This window comes from Lepisma saccharinum, chromosome 24, assembly GCF_977018435.1.
Source record: "Lepisma saccharinum chromosome 24, izLepSacc3.1, whole genome shotgun sequence".
NCBI lineage: Eukaryota > Metazoa > Arthropoda > Insecta > Zygentoma > Lepismatidae > Lepisma > Lepisma saccharinum.
This window is the reverse complement of record NC_139252.1, coordinates 37,002,250-37,026,482: the sequence shown is the minus strand read 5'-3', so window position 1 is coordinate 37,026,482 and position 24,233 is coordinate 37,002,250. Positions and strand designations below refer to the sequence as shown.

The following is a 24,233-nucleotide window of genomic DNA, read 5'->3' as shown; positions in this document are numbered from 1 at the left end:
GACGGTACAATAATAAAACATGGGCTTATAGAAAATAATCACATAGAGAATTTTGTTTAAGCATTACTTAGATACAAACCTCAAACACTCGATAAAATTTGGTCGATGCTTTCTTGTGAATTGCGTGTCTCAGCGAAGAAGTAAGAATTCGAAAATATTTTCCGGGTTTTCCGTGACGGTACTAAAATAAAAGATGTGCTTAATAGAAAGTAACACATAGAGGATTTTATATAAAGATTACTTACATACAGAGCTCACACACTCGATAATATTTAATCAATGGTATCTTGCAAATTTCGTGTCTCAGCGAGGAATTAAAAATTAGAAATATTTCCCACATTTTTCGTGACGGTACAAAAATAAAAAACGATCTTAATAGAAAGTAATCGTATAGGAGATTTTATTTAGAAATTACCTAGATACAAACCTTAAACACTCGATAATATCTGTTCGGTGGTTTCCTGTGAATTTCGTGTCACGGCGAAGTAAGAATTCAAAGATATTTCCAGGGTTTTCCGTGACCGCAAAAAAATAAAAAACGGACTTAATATAAAGTAACCAGACTGAAGATTTTATTTAAATATTATTTAAATTCGGAGCTCATACACTGGATAATATTTGATCTATAGTTTCGTGTAAACTTCCTGCCTCAGCGAAGAAGTGAGAATTCAAAAATATTTCCCGGGTTTTCCGGGACGGTACAAAAATCATAAACGATCTGAATAGAAGGTAATCACATATATGATTTTATTTACAGAATACTCACATACTGACCTCACACATTCGATAAAGTTTGATCTATAGTTTCCTTGTGAACTTCGTCTGTTAGCGAAGAGGTAAGAATAAAAAAGACATTTCCCGATTTTTGAGTGACGGTACAAAAATCAAGAAGGGACTTGATACAAAGTAGGAATCCATATCGTTATTTTGAAGGATTAAAGAGCTATAAAGCTCAATAATATAATGACATTTTGTCCATGGGTTCGATTTAATAGGACATTTTTTAAACGTTAAACAGATATAAACCTCACACATTCGTTAATTTTCTTGTCAAGTGCATGTCTTTGAGAGGAATGTGAAATTTATAAAATGTTTCCCAGGTTTTTCGACTTTACGAAAACTGGAAAGGGAATTGATACAAATTACTTGTCTATAAAATTGTATTGATGAATTGGGGAGTACTAAACTCACCAATATAATAATATTTTGTCCATGTATTCATATGATATGAAAAATTCAAAATTTAAAAATTATTTTCGGGTTTTCTGTAACTGTACAAAAATAATAGAGGGGCTTATTGGAAAATTCTCATTCTAGACATTTTATTCAAAACATTAAGCAGACAAAAACCTTGCACATTCGATAACATTTTGTCCATTTTTTTTCCGTGAATTGCTGCCTCTAAGAAATAAATACAAATTTCAAAATTTTGGTTTTTTTGTTAGGAACGGTATAAAAATCGAATATCCACTTATTGCAAAGTAGTGTGTATAAAGTTTAATCTTAAAAAAAATAGTACAAAAATAGCATAATATTCTTCGAAGAAACTCGAGACGGTACAAAAATATATGGTTGCAACGTACATATTTTCCCGCCTTATTTTCTGGCTATTTCTGACGGGTACAAATTTTTTAAATAGTGGTACAAAATGGTACATAAATAGTACAATATTTTGATGTGGATAACTTAGCCGAAATCGATGATGAGGTTGAGACGTTACTCTGTAACCCCAAAATTTATTTTTGTTTTTCGACGGTAAATTGAGTGGCACAAAAATTATTTTTAGCATTTTTGAGTAGTACAAAAATATTACAAAATTTGGAAAATGAGGTTTTGATGGTACAAAAATATGGGGTTACAAAGTAACGGTGCGGTGTGGGTTTTATCACCTACCAGCTCTCCTTTAAAAAGAAAGGACAATGTATGCAGAAAAATGGCAAAATATAAGACTGACTGCTAAATAAAATAGCCATTTGAAAGCGGGGGAAGATCAATAGTATTTCATAGAGCCGCGGTGCTATGGTGGGCATGGTGACTGACTGCCACGCAGGAGACTTGGGTTCGATTCCTGCGAGTTAATGAATTTGTATGGGATTTTTTCCAGCAAAGTCCCTGCATTGAGCACCCATGGAGATTGATTGATTTATTTATTAAACAAATTGTTCTATTGAGACATACATTTTGAGCATGCGATCATCCACCCTCAAATAAATGGGTACCTCAGGGCAAGCTTAGACCGTTAAGGCGGTCGGAGCGTGGTGCTGATCACACCACCTGAACACATTTGCCGGGATTGTGAATATGTGGACGCCCTACCTCCACATTACAGTATTGTCTTCATGACAATACTGTAATGCACATTTTTGTAGTACAGAAAAAAGCCATGATACAATACCGTACAAATATGAACTTATATACGGTACACTATAACGGTTTATAATATTGTGGCTCTATGTTGCGCAGTATAAGTACAGTAAAAGACAGTACAGTACTGTATTTCTACATATATTCATGCGCTTCTGTGCATGTTCACCAGATTCTTCTCGTAGTTATATTGTCTGCTAATATTGTCCACACTTTTTTTTTCTCAGAACATCGAGAAGTTAAAATCTGCCTACAGTGATCCAAACGACGTCGATTTCTTTATCGGAGGCTGCTTGGAGGAACGGGTGAGTGGGGCTCTGATGGGGCCTACCTTCTACTGCATCTTCATGGAGCAAATGTACAGGATGAAGTATGGAGACAGATTCTTCTACGACGTTCCAAACCAACCGGGATCGTTCACGGAAGGTAATGTATTTTGAGGGCAGTGGAAAAGCCTTTTTAAAAGCGAAGGTATGAAATGTGTGTATAATCAAGTGCGGCCGCAGGCGTTGTTTACAAGTTCAGACTAGAGTCTACTATTTAGATAGAAACTTGCTTCGCCTTGATTCCTTTCCATAACCATCTATCACTTTGTTGATGAACAGTTCTTTGTCTTTTTGTACTTTTTCACAAAGCACAGACATCAATCAGAGTAAGAGACCACTAATTTAATGTCCTTCATGGTACTTCTATCCCATGGTTTTACGTACCGAAGGGTAGGGTACGTTAGGGGAATATGAGCAGTTGGGGAATATGAGCAGGTTGAAGCATTATCGCGCCAAGTGGAGAATCGCGTTTCCGAGACCGACAGTTGGCAGCACTTCCTTGTACCCTCTACCAGTGCCCCACTAAATGTCGTGAGCCTAGCGACAGTCTTTGTCGTGCCAATGTCATTTTAATGTAAGTCTCTGAAAAGTTTTTGTCAAAATTGTAGTCTCATAGTTATTTAGGAATATTTATATAGGCTAAAATAACATGTAAGTTGTTAGTCTGACAAAATGCCATAATAGTAATTTGAAAACGTAGTGATTAGGCTTTCTATTCAGAATGAAACTGTTTCGTTGGATGTAAGCATTGTGGCACAGGAGATGTTAATTCACATCATTGTGTCTGGGGAAATTTGAGCAGAGGTATTTGGGGTAATATGAGCAGAAATGGGGAAATATGAGCAACTATTTTCGACTGTACAATATTCCAAAATTAGATTAATAGATTCATTATTCTGGTCTTTAGAACATTTAAATTAAAGAAATGAATTTAATTTAACAATATTATAAACAAATAAGTAAATGAACAAATAACAATGAAATACTACATTAATGAATGATTTATTCATTCTTTAACTGATGACGATTGTATGTGCTGTTTGCGGAGGAATCAATGACTTCAATGGAGAAAAATGGTTAAGGTGTGGTTACATGAGGACGGTGTAAACATTGAGGAAGATGGAGTCACCTTTGTATGTGAAAACTGCAAATGATTTTTTGGGTGGTGATGATGGAGACATTCCTTTTGTGGTGGATTGTGCTTGTGTAGAGTATAAATGGTAATAACTACCAGGTGCACAAAGAAAAAAATGTAAAAATTTTGATATATCCAGCTTTATTTGCAGTGGCCCATATTACCCCGTGTCTGGGGTAATATGAGCAACTTGACATTATTTTGTAAAATATTGTTTTTATAAGAAACTATCTGTTTCGTCTTTTATCTGTTTTGGGTTAAAGTAGAAAACATGCTGAGGAATGAAACGGAGAAGCGTTTAAAACTGTAACAAATACGAATTTTCATTTTTTAATGAAAAACCTTAACTATACTCATATTCCGCCGACTTCCCCTACTGTAAAATATTAATATTGTTATTGTTGTTAATAATAATAATAGCTGCTGTAACAAGTCACAGAAAACAATATTTTTGTCGCAAAATATCGCTACAATTTTACCATTCAATTTTACATTAACTCTCTCCAGAAATCTCAGGGGGGAGGGCCCTTGTCTATAATCCCCCAATAATCAATACAATCAAAATAATCAATTCAGGAATGATATCGGGATAACGTGAATATCCGTCTCGTTTCAAAACGAGGACGAGACCGAGAAATTGTCATAAGGTGCAGTCTCTCTCGAGATTAGTAAAATTATTAAAAAAATCACTTAAAATAGCTTTACTATGCTACTTGTTCGGAAAAATAAAGAGGGCGCGATTCTCTTACTATATATAGTTGGGTTACTATCTGTGCAAAAGTATTTTGTTTTAGATTATTTTAAAAAACAAGCTTTACATGTTTTGTATGTTACATTAAAACTCGATACGAGATCGAGAAGATCGATAGTTGTCTTTCGAGTTTAGAATCGTTACCAGCTTCCAAAGAAAAATAAACGTCTGGTAAACTATTAAAAACTGTCTTTAGTAAGCAAGCCGACTATAAAAAAATTATTGCGGTCACCAAAATGTGAGTGTTAAGCCAACAAGTTATTTCGAAAGACCCGTATACACGGACATAAAATATAAAACCGAATTATTTTAAACCAAGAAATGTTTTCGAAAATATAGCTAAACACGCATCATTGCAGCGAACAGCAAAAACAGTATTACAGTTCTGTCTCGGAAATTAGAAATGAATAAGTTTAGTTGGTAGTTTTAATTTGATTTTTCAATCTTGTTTCAGAACAATTGAGAGAAATTTTCAACGCTAGACTATCCAAATTATTCTGCAACCATGGTGGAGGTTTAAAAATAATGCCGCTCAATGCATTCCTCCAACACAATACAGAGTAAGTATGCATATTTCTAAACTTTCATATTTCACTTATCATTTCCTTACAGCAATATGGTCCAGTTTTTTGTACAATATTGGAGGACAAAACAATTTGTTATATGCAAGTACAAAAAAATTAAACTATAGATCGGTTACATCGTACAGGAAGATTGGCTTCAGCTATTCATTTTTAAAAAGGTAGTTCAAAAAGTAAATTTTCGGCTTCAAGAAGAACAGAAGGTTGATTGTTAAAAGAAATACATTATTACTTAAAGGAAATCAAATAATGTCGAATGAAGTAAATATTTCTGCAAATGTTTTATGTACCTAGCAAAACAGTATAAAATATTAAATATTAATTAGACCATGTTATTTACTATATATTATGAAACATCGATATCTACACAACAAGAAACTAAGAGAGTCCTCTGTGATTATTTAGAGGAAAATGTTGTCTCATTTTCCCTCATGGTTCGGAATGACTCCTCTACAGCAGGGCAATTCGTCAGAACTCTAAAATGTTTGGTCATTGTCAAATAGTTAACAAAAGCAAGGTATGGAAAGTCTCGTGGTCAATGGTTCCTATGTTTGATTTCCAGCGAGGTCACATCGCAGTGGTCTGCGTCCCACTTTCAACAGCAGGTCCAGTCCCGATTAGCCTATCTGTGCATAAAGTTTACGTAAAATTCGAAAATAAACTTTTCTTAAAGCTTGAGACTACGGTCAAACGAGCTACGTTTTTGTCAATGGACAAATAAACCGTGAAACTCGCTGTGTCGCGCTGTTATCGCAATCGGATGAACTAATATGAAGCATAAGGTAACAGTCACTCACAATCATCGGCGGCGCCAGGCGGTGGCTGAGGGGGTGCGATGGTGAAAATGAAGAAATCGTGAAGCACGTATGCAACCTTTAGCCACTAAATCAAATACCAATCAACTTTTAATAGGCATTCATGAAAATATGCCAATGAAACTGAATAATACTAGTGACCTTGCTTAATTTTGCTTGATTTTAGCACAACAACATGTTGGGAAATGTTAAAAGAACAGCTTGTTCAAGTGTAAAATTTTAACGATTTTTTAGTTCCGATATATTTCTTGTTGTCGACGATGATTTTTTAAAAAGCCTACTTTTTACAGTACTAATTGATCATGTATCGTGTTTCGTCATGATTTCTAAGGTTAAAGTCAAATTACACGTGGAATGAAATACATTGACGTACGTAGGATTTTTTCCAGGGAAATTCAATCAAGGCGTTTTTCCAGAGGGAGGGTAAATGTGGCATACTCCCCCCTCCCCTAATACTCTTGCGTTCTGAAAAAAAAGAACGCACCTTCAGTTTCAAGTTATCATGTTCCTGTAATCCTCTTATAATAACTAACACAAATTACTGTGACTGAAATGAAATTATATGTGTGAAATATTTAATTTTAGGTGGACAACCATTTTCCATAGGAGGTCATGTTTATCAACAACGCTAAAAAAAAACTGACACTGAGCTGTAGGCAATTATCGAAAACCACGAACAGGCCACATGAAGAACAAAATTGTTAAGAAAAAGAGACTGCCGCCAGTAGCCTACAGGACAGTAAATGCGGCTTCTATTTCAAAGTAGGATGTGCTTGCCTCTTGTAAACAATAACAGTGGTCTCAATTCATTCGGTGACCAATATGACGAAATGGCATAAAATGACCGTAAAGCCCCTATCACACGGAACTGGATTTCTAGTAGGAATGCCCTAGTTGGTGCTTAACTAACTTTCTAGGTAGAAATCATGGCCGCCTGGCTGACTGCTTGACTGGTTTGGAAGAATATAACATGTTCTAATTGCTACTTGCTTTCCTCGACTGGATCCTGTGGAACAGCCAATCAGACCAAAGTTTCGCCATGTGAAGATAATCTGTTAGTGTGCAAAGGAGCGTTTTTGTCTGTGGTTTCCGAGTGTTACTCCAGCAATGTATAACGTATACAGCGTGAAAGGCGCGTTGAGTTACACCATCTATGTCGAGTGCACGGTGTTTACATTTGAAACAACTAAAATATTCTTCCATACGTGTACAGTAAACGTCGTAAAGTATATATTTAAGCAGCGCCATTGTTTTGTACCTAATAACGTTTTATTCGAAACGTTATTCCTCCCGGTTGAATAGTTATCGGCTTTTAAAAATGTGAAGTGATACATTGTTTACATCTCACGCGGACGCCATTACAACTTCCCTCGTATGGGAAGAAAAGGCTATCGACAAGTACGCTGATAAGTATCGTGAGAGGCGAATACTAGCAAATTGGTAGCCAGTCCAGCGCCAACTAAGGCATACCTACTGGAAATCCAGTTCCGTGTGATGCGAGCTTAAGACTTTGATTTCATTCGTTGTTTTAAGTTCACTTTACGCACAGAAAGGCTAATCGGGACTGGATCTGCAGCTTAAGGTGCGACCTGAACCACTGGGGATGTGCCTTCACCGAATATGACTGTAAGTGTTTGTGTTTTCGGTTAACGATAAGTTTTGGAAAAGGTGTGCGGAAGAAAATTAAGGGGTGCTCAAGCAAACATTCGCTTCCCCCTGGCGCCGCACCTGCTGACAATACGACGACGATGATTCACTTTTACAACGTAATTTCGCACAATTTCACACGAATGTTGCTTCAAGGCCTTACAATCCAATGCACCAAGTTGTTATTTCCGGCCAACTCTATGATAGTTGCATGTTCAAGCTTGGGAAATTATATATACGTAAATAGGGTAACACTTTACTATAGAGGTGACGGATTTCTTACTTTTTACAGGAGAAAGTACTTACGCTAATCAGTTTCTGTAGCGTTGTGGAAGTTCGTGAATGTAGTTTTGATCCATTTTAATGCAAATGCATGTTGTTTTCTGCGAAAATCTCTGTCCGACACGCTGTTTCTGCTGCCCATTTGCTTTCTGCACGAGAGCACAATGTTCCGTGTGTTAGATGACGTCAACCCCGTAGTCAATGTTTCAAACTCGCCGTGATTTCACTATAACATGACGTGTCGAGTATTTTTAATTTTTAATATTTTTTTTAACTATGCTTGCCTAACCTAACCTAACCTAACCTTACGGAAAATGTTTTTCTGGGGCTAACGTGAATGGTTTTTGAGGCTAACGTCAATGGTTTGTGGGGCTAACGTCAATGGTTTGTGAGGCTAACGTCAATGGTTTGTTAGGTATTAGCATAATTTCAAATCTGGGCACGAAAGTAGGTATTTTCCGGTGAACAAGGTTGCAACACTGCATAATTCGACAAAACACTCTCACAACGCTCGATGAACCAGTACGCTATCGCCATAATGTGTGTTACAGAATCGAAATAACGAGTAACAGTAAGTACTCGTAAATGTAAGAAATAGACATTATTTTCGTTAGAAATTCATTATTTCACCTAAAGACATGTTCCACAATGCAGAATGTAATGTAAAAAAGTGCGAAATAAATGATTTATAGGTGTCACCCCTATAGTAAAGTAGTAGGCATAAATAGTATCTCTCAAACGTTTAAACTATGCAAAAGAAAACATACTGAACCTAAAAATGGTTTCATATTTTTCAATGTTTATGAAATACTTCTAATATTTTCCAATGTTTATGAAATACTTCTAAATCCGCATCATTGACTACGATTTACGACTCATTTTGTTTTTTACTAGATATATGTATATTTTTCATTTTTTCAGGAATCCTCTTGTGAACTGTGAAGAAGTAGCATCTATAGACCTTGCAAAGTGGAAGGAATAACCCTAAGTTATAAAACGGAGACATCTATCGTGTTCTGATTACAAAAAAAAGTGAACATTCTACCTTCATATTTCCATGACTGTATGAATAAGAGCAACGTATAATAATTCTTAATTATTCTAAGTTATTATTCATATTCACTATATTATTAATTTACGCCAATTCTTTTATTACATTTTTAGCTAGGATATAATAAGTCTGATTCAGTATTGTTTCTACTTTAGCAGAAACAAATTTAGGGGCAAGGGGTCATTGTCCCCACATCGTAAAATTCAGAATTAACTAAAAACAAAGTAGAATGCACTCATTGGGACATTTAAATCTATGAAATCGTTAATTTAAAAAGTCAGCTCCAGCTCAGAAACATAGTATTTGATCCTCAAATGTCACACAGCGAGCCAGTGTCATAAAAATTATGATGTAACTATATGCACCAAGATAAGCTATAGTTTAGGCGTGCATGTTATAAAATATCTCGAATGATATTTTAATTTTGTTAAATGTATAGTATTAATTAATAAAGATGTTTTGTAAGAAAAAGTATGTTTATTAATTCATTTGATTGATTTTCTAAATATTTCTCTTTAAACTAAATGTTCATATTGCTTGCCTTACTGTAAGTTGTAGTTTTTGTACCGTCCCTTTTCTGCCACTTTTGGCTGATTGCGACGATGAGACTAGTGTGATGACGAAGTTTCAATCATAGAGAACACTCGGCTTTAGGCCGGACTTGAACCCAGGAACTTTTACTTACTATTATCCTTTGACCATGCCACACAATCTAAATAAATCAATCAAAATACTATATTCTTGGTTTTAGAATTCATGGCCAATGGTCCACTCATGAAATTTAATATTTTATTTTATTTCCTTTACGAATAAACGTCGAACTGTTGTTTAAAATAATTGATTAATTGAATTAAAACTGTTTTGGGTGCGTTGGCACATCAGGCCATTTTGCACCCTTCAATGAATTCGTTTAAAATGAATTTTGAGATATGCGAAAGAATAGTTTTATGAGGATGATGGAGAGACAAGTCCAATTCATATGTGTCCACACCATTGTTTAGACACTGTTAATTTCTTTGTGTTTATGAGTAGTACATAATTAAAATGCATTGTGCAATTATACAGGGTGGACAAAAAGTCGCCATACATAGAAAAATAAAATTTTGTTTTTAAGTTTCCATATTATTATTTCTTTAACGTGTTATTTTCTTGCGTGTTCATGAAGAGTGGGAGAAACGTATTGCAAACCAATGGTAACCACGTAGAGTATATTATACGAATACGTTGTTTCTTATGACAACATATTTATTTTTCCTATGTATTGTGACTTTTGGTGCAGCCTGTATATTGTTATTTTCTTTGCATAATCTGAAAGAATCTAAGAAAAATTCTGTTATGCGAACTTCATTGAATGTTGATGTTATCTTGTCTTGTTTCGAATTACACTCAGAGATTTAAATGCATCATATCGATTGATGCACCAGAATGCATCGATTGGTGCACTAAAGTGTGTTTTATGGCTCCTTCAAAGAATCAGATTCACATTTGATGCATTTTGGTTCATTTTTGTATGTCGTGAAAGAAACACCAAAGTGCATCATTTAATTCAAGTCATCATAAAAAAGATGCATTCTGGGGCATGAAAACGCATCAAGGTGCATCAAAACGTATCAACTGATGCATTGAAGTGCATCTCGACTGAAAGAAATCCTCACTTGAATCAAATGCATCAAATGTGAATCTGATTCTTTGAAGAAGCCATAAACAACACTATAGTGCATCAATCGATGCATTCTGGTGCATCAATTGATATGATGCATTTAGTTTTCTGTGTGTACAATGGTGAATATAGTCTTATGTTAAGTGACATTGATGGCAATTGCAATAAAGTGGCTACCTAGAGCCAGGGTTCGAAAATTGTTAGTTCATTAGGACTAATCAGGAAATGCTAAAATGAAGAAATTCCTTACGTTCTACACAGCAGCGTGTCATTTCAACCGGACCTCACTGAGAGTGCTGATACAGTACAGCAACGACGAAGACAAATCTGGTAAATAAATGGAGGATTTACCTGACACGAGATTAAATCAGGTGATCTTTTTTAATAATTGATTTAAATCTCTTTAAAGAAATAATTTATAGAATAATGTACATAAGGATTTTGTACATATCAGAATCAATTTTTGGTGAAAGTACATAAATCTCGTAATCATTTAATTAGGCTCTAAAAAAGTAAAAGAAAGGAAACAAAATATATGTACTGATGGGTTGAAGCTCGTATGAAAGGAAATGTAGCCTAATATATAAACTATAAACACACTTACATTACATTACCCTTGATAAAAAAAATCATTAATTTTTATAGGCAAATTATAGCAAACATTTTGTATAGAATAATATACGAAATACTAATCATACTAAACCACAAAGAGTGATATTATCATTAAATTGTAAATAAATATGGTAGTTGATATTTTGCCAATTCTCATTAACACATTCAACAAACATTTCCATAGTAGGCTCATATATACAGTATCCGAAACAGTAAAATGTATATTTTCATTTTTTTATTTGCTTTCATCGAACTTCAAACACAGGTGTTTACCAGAAAATGCCTTTCCACAAAAAAAAATTGCCAGAAACCATGCAAGGAATTTGAAGTGTGTTTTTTTAAAAAAATCGATCTAAAACAATCCGATTTAAATACAAAAAATCATCGAAAATGATTTTTTATCCAGCCTGCCTGACACCCGCATGATTCAAAGCAAGCTATGCAAGAAGTGGGAACATGTAAATTGCAAAGGCAGTCTTGATAAGGTAAGTTTGACAGATAATACTGACGCAAAACACGCGGCTACACTGGTAGCCGGACAATTGCGATGGTCGGATAATTTCGATGACGGACAATTGCGATAAACACAGTTAGAAGTGAAAGGTCTGGTGGATAATTACGATGACATATTAAATATTCTATCAAATTGAAGGGTGACTTAACACCCCGTGCAATACCTCTTACAACAGAATTATGTGAAATATTGATATTTTCGAATAGAACACTGATTCCTCTCACACTTTCTCCAGGCTTGAGATTGGCAAGGTAGCTTGTAAACATCTGTGGCACCTTGATTAATACGCTAATGAATATGTACAGAGGGGTCAAATTTTGTGTCAAACGTGGGCAGGGGGTGGTGTCTGGGCAGCACGAGAGCACGGTAGGCGTCAAACAGGGATGCATACTTTCGCCTTTACTATTCATTATTTTTAGTAATGACGTTAAGAAGAAGGTGCTGAAACACCGGAGATAGTCGGGACACCGATACCAATGCTCCTCTATGCGGATGATCTCGTTTTAATATCAAACGACGTACAGGAGTTACAGCGGGAATTGAACAGACTTAAACAATATTGCACAACATGGAAGTTGAAGGTAAATACACGAAAAACTAAAATAATGGTGTTTAAGAAAGGTTATGTTTTCGCAGCAAAGGAGCGGTGGGCTTCCAAGCTTGAAAGGGTCAAAGGTTTCACCTATCTAGGCATAACACGCTGAGTATGGCAGGGGAGTAGACAAAACATATCGAAGGCAGAAAGGAAAAAGCTTGTTATGGGCTGGGCAAGGTAGAGCGATTGTCCGTGATTTTGGCTTCATCGCAATTATTCTATACTATTCATGCTTTCTGTCAGTCTTTTCTTCAGTCGTTCGAAAGACACCATGGATGAAGGAAGCACTATTGATAAATGCGGTGAGATTGAAAGAAAAAAATTCACGTCCCTTGCGGTGGAAGGCTCGCTGAACCTTAGGCCGACGCGAGGGTACTTTTTTTCTGATATTCCTCTCCTAACAGCTATGATATAATATATATATATATGCTTATAATTCATTCTAGAGAATTTATGTGAATCTTCATGTTGCTTCCTTTCGCTATTGTGTAACGATTTCCTCAATGACAGGCAAATTTGTACGGAACGTAGGATGGGCTACAAAACGCACAGATACCGAGTTTTAAAGTGTTAATAACACTGAAATACGGTGTAAAAATCACCACGGTAAGCAATTTTATTCCCTAGGCCTACATGTTAATTAATTATCACTTGTGTGTTAGAAAAATGCTGCAGAATCCTCATAGTAGCCCATATCGATTCCAGCTTGTGAAAGCATAAAGGATATTGAGGTTAGGACCTATTTTCCAGTTTTGACCACTAAATTTTTAAATTAAAGGTAAATCAACTGTTACCTTCTTAATCGGATTGGTAACGAGAGGATGAGTGTTATAACTATTCCCCGCATAGCTAAAAGCCTGCAAAATCTTTGGATTTAAACAAGGTTGTAGATAATTTTTCAGATGCTCATAAAAACAGACGTATCTTATTGCAGTTTCTTGCTGTGGTTCATTTTCTCATTTTAGAAAAAAAAATATATGCAAATAATTTATATACAAATAGTGTTACATGCAGTATATCCAGATTTGAGAGCGGGTGTTTGTTTTTTTGGTGTATTTTGTACAGTTAATATGAATATTACGTATGTGATATTATATTACTAAGTAATGGCTTAGAAAAAAAATAATATCATTATGCTATTTTATTAGGCATGAAAGAATGATGCGTAAAAATACTTTTGCATATGATGGAACAGAATGTAACTTACATAGTGATTTAAATTTGGGTCTGACTGAAAAAAAATGTAATTGGTAAAATTATACCGTAATAAAATGGTAAATAAATACTTTTCAGTCGATATTAGTTTGTATATGCGAAACTAGGCGGCGGCAAGGGGGAACTTGCCCCCCAGAATTTTCAAATGTTAAAATTTACAAGGGCATTTTCCTGGAGAACAAACAAATGAAAACCGATTTTTGCGATTTCTCAAACATAACAGTTATTTTGCAAAATAGTCCTTTACACTATTTTTATGGAAGTGAAAATTTCGATTCTGCACCCCCCACAAAAGTTAAGTACCAAGTTACGCCATGTTAGTTACACCCCCCCAAATTAAGAAACAAATATCTGTAGCCTCCTATTTAAATTAGGCTGACGAGGAGGAAAACGACGTAAAATTATATACAAACATAGATACATAATATCGCTAATTTTGCCGGCTCTGTTTATGCCCTGCTGTCATTATTCTCTGCTATTTGCAATAATTGATTGATTTTTTTTTACTTCGTCTTTGTGCCACTTTTGGCTAATTGCGAAGATGGGGATGAGTGATGATATGACCAAATTGATGAATGGTCACTCACAAACACTCATACCCAAGCCGGGATTCGAACCCGGGACCCCTGGCGTAGTAGGAAATTTTCAATAGATAAAAAAACAAGTTGCAAGTGTCGATATCGGCCAGCAGCCACGCAGTAGGAATCCCCACAGTGACATTCATCCCTTTCCCAACAACTCCGAAATTGGCTCAGCATGATAATAATGGCAATAAACTAAGTTTGAGCCTATACCGATGTATCGATTTCGGCCGATACCAATACTTCTCTCGCATATTGGTCTTTCACGGGGTCAGCAAAAATCCCGCGTGACAATTTCGCGAAGTCTAATTATCCTGGAAAATATGCAAAATTCAAACTTAAATTTTATTTTGCACCAATTTTGCACGAAAAACTCTATTGTGTGATTACAAAACATTCATTTTAATATTCTGATGTAATTCTTGCATATTCTAAAGCAAATTTCTTGATAAATTGATGCATATAATTGGAGAGAATATTTACATATCAATATTGATGAATATTTTTAACAAATTTTCGGGATCGGTATCTGTTCAAAGTGGTATCGTCTCAGCCCTACTGAAAAAACTGTATCTATCATTTCCAAATAGCGTTGACAACCGGTCTTCAATGTTTGGGTGCGGCACTTTCGTTCTGCCTTTGATCTTGGCATCTGCTTCCCAACAGCATTTCACGGAAATCTACATTGAACTTCCTGTGTTGAATCCTCAAAACGCAAGGAAGGGTGCCGGCCCCCGTGGCGGAATTGTTAACACAACGCCAGGGGGTCCAGGGTTCGAATCCCAACCCAGACATGGGTGTTTGTGAGTGTCTATTCAAGTGGCACAAAAAAGCGAAGTAAAATAAAGCAAATCAATCAATCACAAGGAACGAAACTTTGAAAAGGACAAACGAGTTGTTTCTCTTGGCCGCTAGTTTAGGCCAATGATGATCATTGCTGTCGGATGGTATCGGTAAAGAAAATTCAACCCATACCGACACATCGGTATCTGCTCAGACCTAAAAATAATATTGTGCTTTTGCATTGACAAAATATTCGTTAATGACGCACTTGCTAAAAAAAAAAACATGTTAGGAAATTTAAATAGGAAATGCATGTAAAATTCACGAAACAACGTAGCAGAAGATAATAGAAACCTTGAAATTATTTTAAAACATGCAACCAAAATGCAAAAAAAACAATGAAAAAAAAATATGGTTTCCTGGGTATAAAGTGACTAATGCCATGGCTAGCATTGTCATCAAGGTGCAGAATAAAACTATGACGTTTCATCTATGCACAGGAAACTGGAGTGCGGTGAACAGGCTTATATACTTCTATGAACCTCCGACGGAACTCTTCAAATGACAATGGGTGTCAGTGGGATAGCCTTGTGATTTATAGCAAGAACTGGAAAGTGTTGTGTGTTACGCCGGAAACAGTGGTGTCACTAGCTGAGCGAATAATACCACTGATAAATATACCATTATACATTCTGCGTAGTACGGTTGAGTGGTGTGGAGTATAAAGTCGGTCTGCGTGAAGGTTTGGGTCAATCTCGCTGTTGACAGTAGACATTGACGACGGAGCAGCGCAATACCTCGACGAAACCCAGCCCGAAGAACCACGAATCAGGTACAGTGATGATACTTAGTCTTGAGTTACCAGAAGGGAACGGATATATATGTAAATACATATTTATGTATGAAGATGAAATCAGTTATATTTTGTATACAGCTGAACTGATACCGATCTGAAAGTATTGATTGGAATTCATCTACCGATACCAGCCGATACTTTTCCGACATATTGATCTTTCACGGGATCCACAAAAATGTCGCGTGAGTCCAATTAACCTGAAAATCATGAAAAATTCAAACTTTCATTTCATTTTGCACAAATTATGAAATGAAAACGGCATTTTTTGATTGCAGAACATATATTTTAATATTCTTATGTAATTATTGAATATTCTAAAGCAAATTCATTGGCAAATTCATGCATATTACATTTGGCGAATATTATTTACACACCAATATTGATCAATATTTTCGCAGTGTCCAATTATCCTGGAAATCATGAAAAATTCAAACTTTCACATCATTTTGCACAAATTGTGAAATGAAAACGGCATTTTTTGATTACAGAACATATATTTTAATATTCTTATGTAATTATTGAATATTCTAAAGCAAATTCATTGGCAAATTCATGCATGTTATATTTGGCGAATATTATTTACACACCAATATTGACCAATATTTTGAAATAAAAATCATTGTAATTTCCAAATATGGGTATCGGCGGGAATCGGTGAGAGTATCGTTTCTAAAGTGGTATCGGCTCAGCCCTAATTTTGTATTATCTTTGCGCATCCTGGCATGTAGACTCGAAAAATTCCGTTTCTATTTTTCATATTTGTACATATAAGGTTTTGACACATATTTTACATATTATTTCCATACTTTAGAACATTTCTCAACATATACTTAGGGTTGCCAGATGGGATTGTCCCCTTTTTTAAAGAAACGTCCTGGTATCCCGGAAAATGTTCTAGGGGCGCCCATTTGTCCCGTATTTAGCTACAGAAATAACGAATTCAAATTTTATTCTATGTTAAATAAAACCATGTTTATACATTTTAAAATGAAGAATAAAACTCCAAGATAACGAAAATAAACAAAATCATGTACACAAAGAATCATTTTATATTCATGATGTACAGGTTGTGTTAAAAATAGATTCCTTCATATACGTAAAATTTACGTAGCGCTAGTTACATTGTAATATTGGAACACGATAGTGTTCTAGGGTTAACAATGGTTTAAACAGAAATTGATTTTGTATTGTTTAAAAATGCAGGCTCGACCAGGACTCGAACCCGGGTTTCTGGCAATCCGTGCCATTGCTCTACCGCTGAGCTACCGAGCCGGCCTGGCTTCCCCCACATTTTCGCTGGCGCTGTTTTACCTGTGTGAAATCGTCTCTGCAAGCGCTACTGCAACGAGATCTGTTGCCTTTGAAACACTATAGACGTCGACGTTGCCTGGGGAAGCCAGGCCGGCTCGGTAGCTCAGCGGTAGAGCAATGGCACGGATTGCCAGAGACCCGGGTTCGAGTCCTGGTCGAGCCTGCATTTTTCGCTGAAAATCTACATAGTACATCTCCTGTGTGTGCCTAATTTAATGAATAATTTTCTTGCTTTCTTCAATTTTACACCTACTAACTGTTTGCTTCTGCTATTGCGAAACACTTGAAATTCCTGTTTATTTACAATTGTTGTCAACAATAGAGAATCAGGCCTCAATCATCGGCTCCTGGTCGTTACAAACGTTATTTTGGCTATGTTAACATCAGCAGACATTGTGAATTTGAAATATTGAACGCAGTTTTAGTCAATATAAATCCATCTTAAGGGACAACAGAAGGAAATTCACATTCGAATACTTACAACAAAATTGAGAACACATTTTCTGTTGTTTTACAAGTAATGTCAATGTAAGCGTACTGTATTTTATGTTTCTCGTGTAGCGTCTTATACAATGCGTTCGTTTTGGCTCAGGCAGAGATAAAGTTTGAACAACTTTGACCAACTCTTATAACACAGGCTAGTACTCGTTATGCAATATATATAAATACATATTTAGAAGGTTACATAATGTAGAATTACATAATTTGTGTTCATCTCAAGATATTATTAGAAAAATTAAATCTAGAAGACGAGGTGGGGAGATCATGTGACACGAATGGAAGCGGGAAGCAAAGTTTACAGAATTCTTGTTGGGAAACCTGATGGTAAGAGACCTGTAGGAAGGCCAAGACGAAGATGGGGGGATAATGTTGAGATGGGCCTAAAGGAAATCAGTAATGATGGAAAAGAGAGGATAGATCTTGCTCAAGATAGGGACAGATGGAAGGCCTGTGTTGCTGCAGGCATAAACCTTCGGGTTTAAGAAGGCTAGAGCGTTAGTTAGCTAGTTCAAAGTCTGCAGAATTCGTAACTTGGATTTTTTCTGAACGTCGAAATTTTATATTTTCAGTCTCACCGTTTCAGCAATTGGGTATTTTCCACGAACACAAAAACTAAATACGGAGCAACGAACTATCTCATCAATTTCATATGATCCCGTTATTTTTCTATCTTTTGTAGTGTTTCCGTTGTGCTGTATGGAAATGAGTTTTATTTCCGCTCCATTTCCTGTGGCTCTTTTAATGCTTTGAATAGTCGTTCTGCCCACGTTACATGAGTCTCCAGATTGCCCTTTATGGTTCATGAGCTAACGTTTGAAAGCAATCTGTACACGTGTGCAAAAATACTCTTACTTTGTTTATCAAGGTCGTGCCTGTCGAATCGTTTCTCTCGTTGCTGTGACGTAAGAGTGATATTTCCCTTGTGAGCATCACTATTGTGTCACTCATTGTAACATCATAGATAGACGCATTATAGGCAGATGTTGAACTCGGGCAGGAAACCTTCTGCGCTTTTTAGAGTGCGCAAGAAGTTCTCGGTATACTCCGCTTGGAAGCGCCTGCTTTCACTTCTGGATCAAACTATCAAACAAGAGATGGCGCTGCTAAATTTCAAGGCACTGACATCACGGGATGCACTCCGCAAAGACACGATCACGTGGGCTGTGACATTGAAGAAATCCATCGCAAAGGCGTGACTATGTTACAGCGTCAACAGTCGGAAACAAAAAGATGATGCTTATCGTACATCAAAATGAAAACTAGATTCTGGAGGGTACCGTTTTTTTTCTTTTTACTGATTCCTCACAAATACGAGATTAGTCAAGATATAACCTAATACGTTTATCTGTGGTAATAATTACAACCAACGTCCACGAATCGCAGACATCAAGAAACTGCACCAGTTCATATCGAGACGGAGCTACATATGCGACAACGCAAGTTGACCTTGAAGCTCGCATTTCAGTACTGGAATAGATCTCTACAAGGTCAAGGCAAGCTCTGTCTATCGAATAGAGCCCTACAGTTTTAAATATCATGGTTGTAATTGTCCTGGGTGGAATATCGGCCTAGAAACTCTTTTATTTCAGCGAATAACTTCGAAGTAAGAATCGGTATTATGTTTGGAAAGGCCGGAATGTGATCCTACATTTACGTTATCTAGCATCTCGCAAGTAACAGAATTTACAGCTAACTAACTAAATAACTCTCTAGCCTTCTTAAACCCGAAGGTTTATGGCTGCAGCAAGATGGGCAAGATCAATCCCATCTTTTCCATCCATTACCGATTTCCTTTAGGCTCATCTCAATGTTATCCCTCCATATTCGTCTTGGCCTTCTTGCAGGTCTCTTACCATCAGGTTTCCCAACAAGAATCCTGTAAACTCGTCCTTCCTCTCCCATTCGTGCCAAACGGCCTGCCCACCTAAGCCTTCTTGATTTAATTATTTTAATAATATCTGGGCATAAATACAAATTATGTAGTTCTAAATTATATAACCTAACAGGATTTACAGAGCGGTCAAAAAGTTCTCTGAGTTGAGTATTGAGCGAGCAAATAGGTAGGGAGAAGGCACTTTCTATGCACAAATAACTGGGTAAGAGCAGACATATTAAAAAGCTGACAGAAGGAGGGTTGTTAAATGTTCAGGCACCCATAAATTCAAATAGGTTCTATTGGGTTTAGCTACAGCACCGGAACCTTTTTATCGCACATTTTATATTTAGTACAAGTTGCGTATTGTTTCATTGATCCGAAAAAAAAACGGTTCCTGAACCGTATTCAAATCCAGCCAGAAAAAGGTTCCTGAACCGTATTTTCAGCCAGAAAAAGGTTCCTGAACCGTATTTTCAGCCAGAAAAAAGGTTCCTGGACCGTATTTTCAGCCAGAAAAAAGGTTCCTGGACCGTATTTTCAGCCAGAAAAAAGGTTCCTGAACCGTATTTTCAGCCAGAAAAAAGGTTCCTGGACCGTATTTTCAGCCAGAAAAAAGGTTCCTGAACCGTATTTTCAGCCAGAAAAAAGGTTCCTGGACCGTATTTTCAGCCAGAAAAAAGGTTCCTGGACCGTATTTTCAGCCAGAAAAAAGGTTCCTGGACCGTATTTTCAGCCAGAAAAAAGGTTCCTGGACCGTATTTTCAGCCAGAAAAAAGGTTCCTGGACCGTATTTTCAGCCAGAAAAAAGGTTCCTGAACCGTATTTTCAGCCAGAAAAAAGGTTCCTGGACCGTATTTTCAGCCAGAAAAAAGGTTCCTGAACCGTATTTTCAGCCAGAAAAAGGTTCCTGAACCGTATTTTCAGCCAGAAAAAGGTTCCTGAACCGTAATTTCATCCAGAAAAAATGTTACTGAACCGTATTTTCAGCCAGAAAAAGGTTCCTGAACCGTATTTTCAGCCAGAAAAAAGGTTCCTGGACCGTATTTTCAGCCAGAAAAAGGTTCCTGGACCGTATTTTCAGCCAGAAAAAGGTTCCTGGACCGTATTTTCAGCCAGAAAAAAGGTTCCTGAACCGTATTTTCAGCCAGAAAATGGTTCCTGAACCGTATTTTCAGCCAGAAAAAAGGTTCCTGAACCGTATTTTCAGCCAGAAAAAAGGTTCCTGAACCGTATTTTCAGCCAGAAAATGGTTCCTGAACCGTATTTTCAGCCAGAAAAAAGGTTCCTGGACCGTATTTTCAGCCAGAAAAAAGGTTCCTGAACCGTATTTTCAGCCAGAAAATGGTTCCTGAACCGTATTTTCAGCCAGAAAAAAGGTTCCTGAACCGTATTTTCAGCCAGAAAAAAGGTTCCTGAACCGTATTTTCAGCCAGAAAATGGTTCCTGAACCGTATTTTCAGCCAGAAAAAAGGTTCCTGGACCGTTATTTAAGTTCATCCGGAAAAAGATCCCTGAACTGAATTGAAATACTTTAGAGATAAAAAGGTTCTTTACGGTCCAGAACACATTTACACTTGCTGATTTTCTTCCTGGACCGGAATTGAATTTATTTAAAATTCCTGTATCTTTAAAAACCCTGCACAGAAGCCTTTGGAAGATCGGGAGGGATTGAATCTTGAACACTGTATAACTTTTTAGAGCTCTGTGGAAAGTTAATGTTCTAACATTGCTGGAAGGCTATTGGCCTGACAATTTCTTTCCTTGTCAAGTAAATTTTTAGAGACTGCCGTCTCCGACGTTGTACACAACAGTTTCCTTGTTCCCGCTATAACTCATAAAGCTATTCCACTGCTCAGTCGGAATACAGACATTGAGCCAATGCCATTTGGCAACAGAGTTCCGTTGGAGAAAGATAGATTAAGAATCTCCAGTTCACCGCACGATCGCCAGTTTCCTATGCAGAGAGGGATGCCGAAACATCATTTGGTTTCCACGTAATAATGAAGTTCAAGCGTGAAATACCGGAATTTTTTAAATCGGCAAATACATATATCCTTTCTCATTTCCTTCCTTTATCTTTTCTTTCTATATCCTACCTCATTCTTGTTTCCTTTCGTCTAGTTTCATGTCTTGGGAATCTTGTCATAATCAGATTGGTAGAAATCATATGTTTAAATATTTTTGGAATATGTTTTGAATATTTGTGCCATGTACAAAGGACGTAGAGAAGAGGATATAAATACCATATTTTATGTCACAACATGTACTGTAAACGGTAACAATGTAATGGGCTATATCTGAAAATATGTCAAAATATGTAACAAAATTAGTCGAAATTTATCGTTTTAATTGGCTAAGTGCACAAAAATATGTAATTACATAAAAACCTCGACCATTACTATAATCAAACGTATGCATTAACAGTCTGGACAAAGCATATGTAGCGAATTATCCACTAGCTGCAAACATTATGCACGAAAACAAGTTCAAATTTGAAATTGCAGCTTCGGAATTCGTAGCAGTTGCAGTTATTAAAGAAAATAATATTACAAAGTGCCCAAATTATCATAAATGATGTTATGCTCTTGCTTTTTAACCAGGCATGAAGCTGTTGTGGCTTGCGTTTGGTAGTTTCTATCTACTTGCTGCAGAGGGCACCGAACCACCGTGTTTCCAACCATACGCCTCAAGCTTCTCATCAAAGCAGACATACGCCAATCCTCAGGAATGCTTCGATCTGTCTTCTTATTCAGGTATTGTATTATTAATGTTAATATTTTCATTCAGTCTCTGTGTGGTTGGTTAGTTGGTCCCTAGAGGGGGGAAGCTTCAGCAAATTATTTCGAAGCATTAAGTTATCATATAAATGGTACTTATAGCATCCCAAATGGTCAGAAAGTTGCATTTAAAGAAGGATTTGTGTAGTGAACTTCCTAAGAGACCAGGGTTGTGTGTGACCTACCCTAATATATTTGTCTGCCATCGATTCTATTACTTATAATTTCATGAAACCGCATTTAAGAAAATCGAAATTTTAGTACTTACGATAATTATTGAAAATTTACGTGTACATCTCTGTCCGGTACTCTAACTTCGCTTGCAGTGCAGTTGGTTCCATAATTCTATTTAGTTCATGCAGGAAAGTCGTATTTCAGGAACCGACGATGCTGACCTCACTGTGCTTCCTGCTAGGTCGAACGTTCATTTGCAGACAGGGATGGAAACTCATTCTAAAGTATCATAAAACCAGAGATGCGGCGATGAAAAAGCAAAATAATAAAATTTTTAGAAAGGAAGTAAAAAATATGTCAGAATACTCGCATATTTGAGCGAAATTAGTCACGCGACGCCATGAAACAGCTAGAAATACACAAGAGATTCGCTAAGTTTAGCGCATGGAAAGGAGAGCCCAGTTCTACCCCCTGTGCCCAACCGGCCCACTACGTTTCCTGTTGAGTGCAATGGTGTCAGGCGGACCAAGTCATCGCAGCAGGTCTGCGAATCCAAGGTCCTTCGACCGCTTATCCACCTCTCTTGAAGGTCTGGTCATAAGGGACCTTTTTTTCAGCCCCCTTCTTTACAAACACGGCAGGGTTTCTGTGACGTCATCAAGATTAAACTTCTCAGAATGTCCAACACTGTAGGCCTAAAGCCTGCAACGCTCTTGTTTTTAAGAGAAAAACACATTGAAGAGCATCGTAACCCAACTTACACAGAATACATGAAAGTAATGGTACATTGAAAAAAATATAAGTAAGCAAAAGGAAAAATTTCCCCACGGTTAGCGCTAGAAAGAACTGGGGGGGGGGGGGGGGACAGTTCTGGATCCATTGTATTTCCTTCACAGTATTTCTCCTTTTCATTTTTTTTTTATTCTGCGGTTCAAATATCGATTTCGGAAAATAATGTTCTTGCTTTACAAAACACGAAGTACTTCATTTTGTTTTCTCTTTACTATGATTCCGAATGACAAGACTGATCAAGATTTTTGTTCTCGAGGTGACAGACATACTTACTTAGACAGAACCCTTTTCCCTAACATATCTTACTTTCACACCAGGGATGGTTAAAAAACATCAGGATTCCGGAAAATTTTAAATATCGATTCGGAAATTTTACTACCCGGATCTCGGAGGCAATCCGAATTTCGGAGAGAGAGGTTTAACAGTTTTTACCATTTTTTGGGTAGAATTTAAGAAAGTTTAGTCTTCCTTATTTTACGATCAAATACTCCGTAGAAAAAAAAAATGAATTTCAGATGTCTGTACGAACACGGTTATCATCATTATTAATGTAAGATCCCCCCTCCTCCACGGTTGAAAGATTGACCCTGACGTTTAGCAAGTCTTGCGATGACTACGTAAAATTTGAACGCTTCGCCACTGCCAAAAACACTGTTCAATTGATCTTAACCATCGATTTGCTTTAATCTGAAGTGAAAGAAAGTAATAATTATTTTCCCACAATTGATGCATGCGTCACTTCAGATCCAAGAAATGTAATATAAGCTTAGTTGAGCGCTCTCGTGTAAAATAAATATTTCTCCTATATGAAAAAATTAGAATGTAGAAATGCTCATGAATGTCGTCGCAGAGCAAGCTGTCCTTTTTCCCACAATTGACGCATGTGCAGCATGCACCGCATGCGTTCAGGAGACACATATGAGTAAAACACACTGTCTCAGAACACGTTTTGACAGAAGGTTCTTTTTGTGGCCTTAAATAAAATTCAATTAAAAGAAATTGAAACCGCTTGGCATCAGAAGAAGTGTGCAGCA

General features: G+C 36.6%; 2 protein-coding genes across 2 annotated transcripts in view; both read left to right on the top strand.

Moving 5' to 3' along the window:
* The window catches only part of LOC145977930 (salivary peroxidase/catechol oxidase-like), a 101,404-nt gene extending 92,066 nt beyond the window's left edge, over positions 1-9,338 (top strand). Inside the window, exons 12-14 of the mRNA XM_083110258.1 lie at positions 2,592-2,790; positions 5,031-5,136; positions 8,823-9,338. Of these exons, the coding sequence (XP_082966384.1) occupies positions 2,592-2,790; positions 5,031-5,136; positions 8,823-8,883 (366 nt within the window). The 3' untranslated portion in view covers positions 8,884-9,338. The remainder of the gene's footprint in view (positions 1-2,591; positions 2,791-5,030; positions 5,137-8,822) is intronic.
* Positions 9,339-15,592: 6,254 nt separating this feature from the next.
* The window catches only part of LOC145977964 (salivary peroxidase/catechol oxidase-like), a 53,520-nt gene continuing 44,879 nt past the window's right edge, over positions 15,593-24,233 (top strand). Inside the window, exons 1-2 of the mRNA XM_083110308.1 lie at positions 15,593-15,744; positions 22,057-22,209. Of these exons, the coding sequence (XP_082966434.1) occupies positions 22,059-22,209 (151 nt within the window). The 5' untranslated portion in view covers positions 15,593-15,744; positions 22,057-22,058. The remainder of the gene's footprint in view (positions 15,745-22,056; positions 22,210-24,233) is intronic.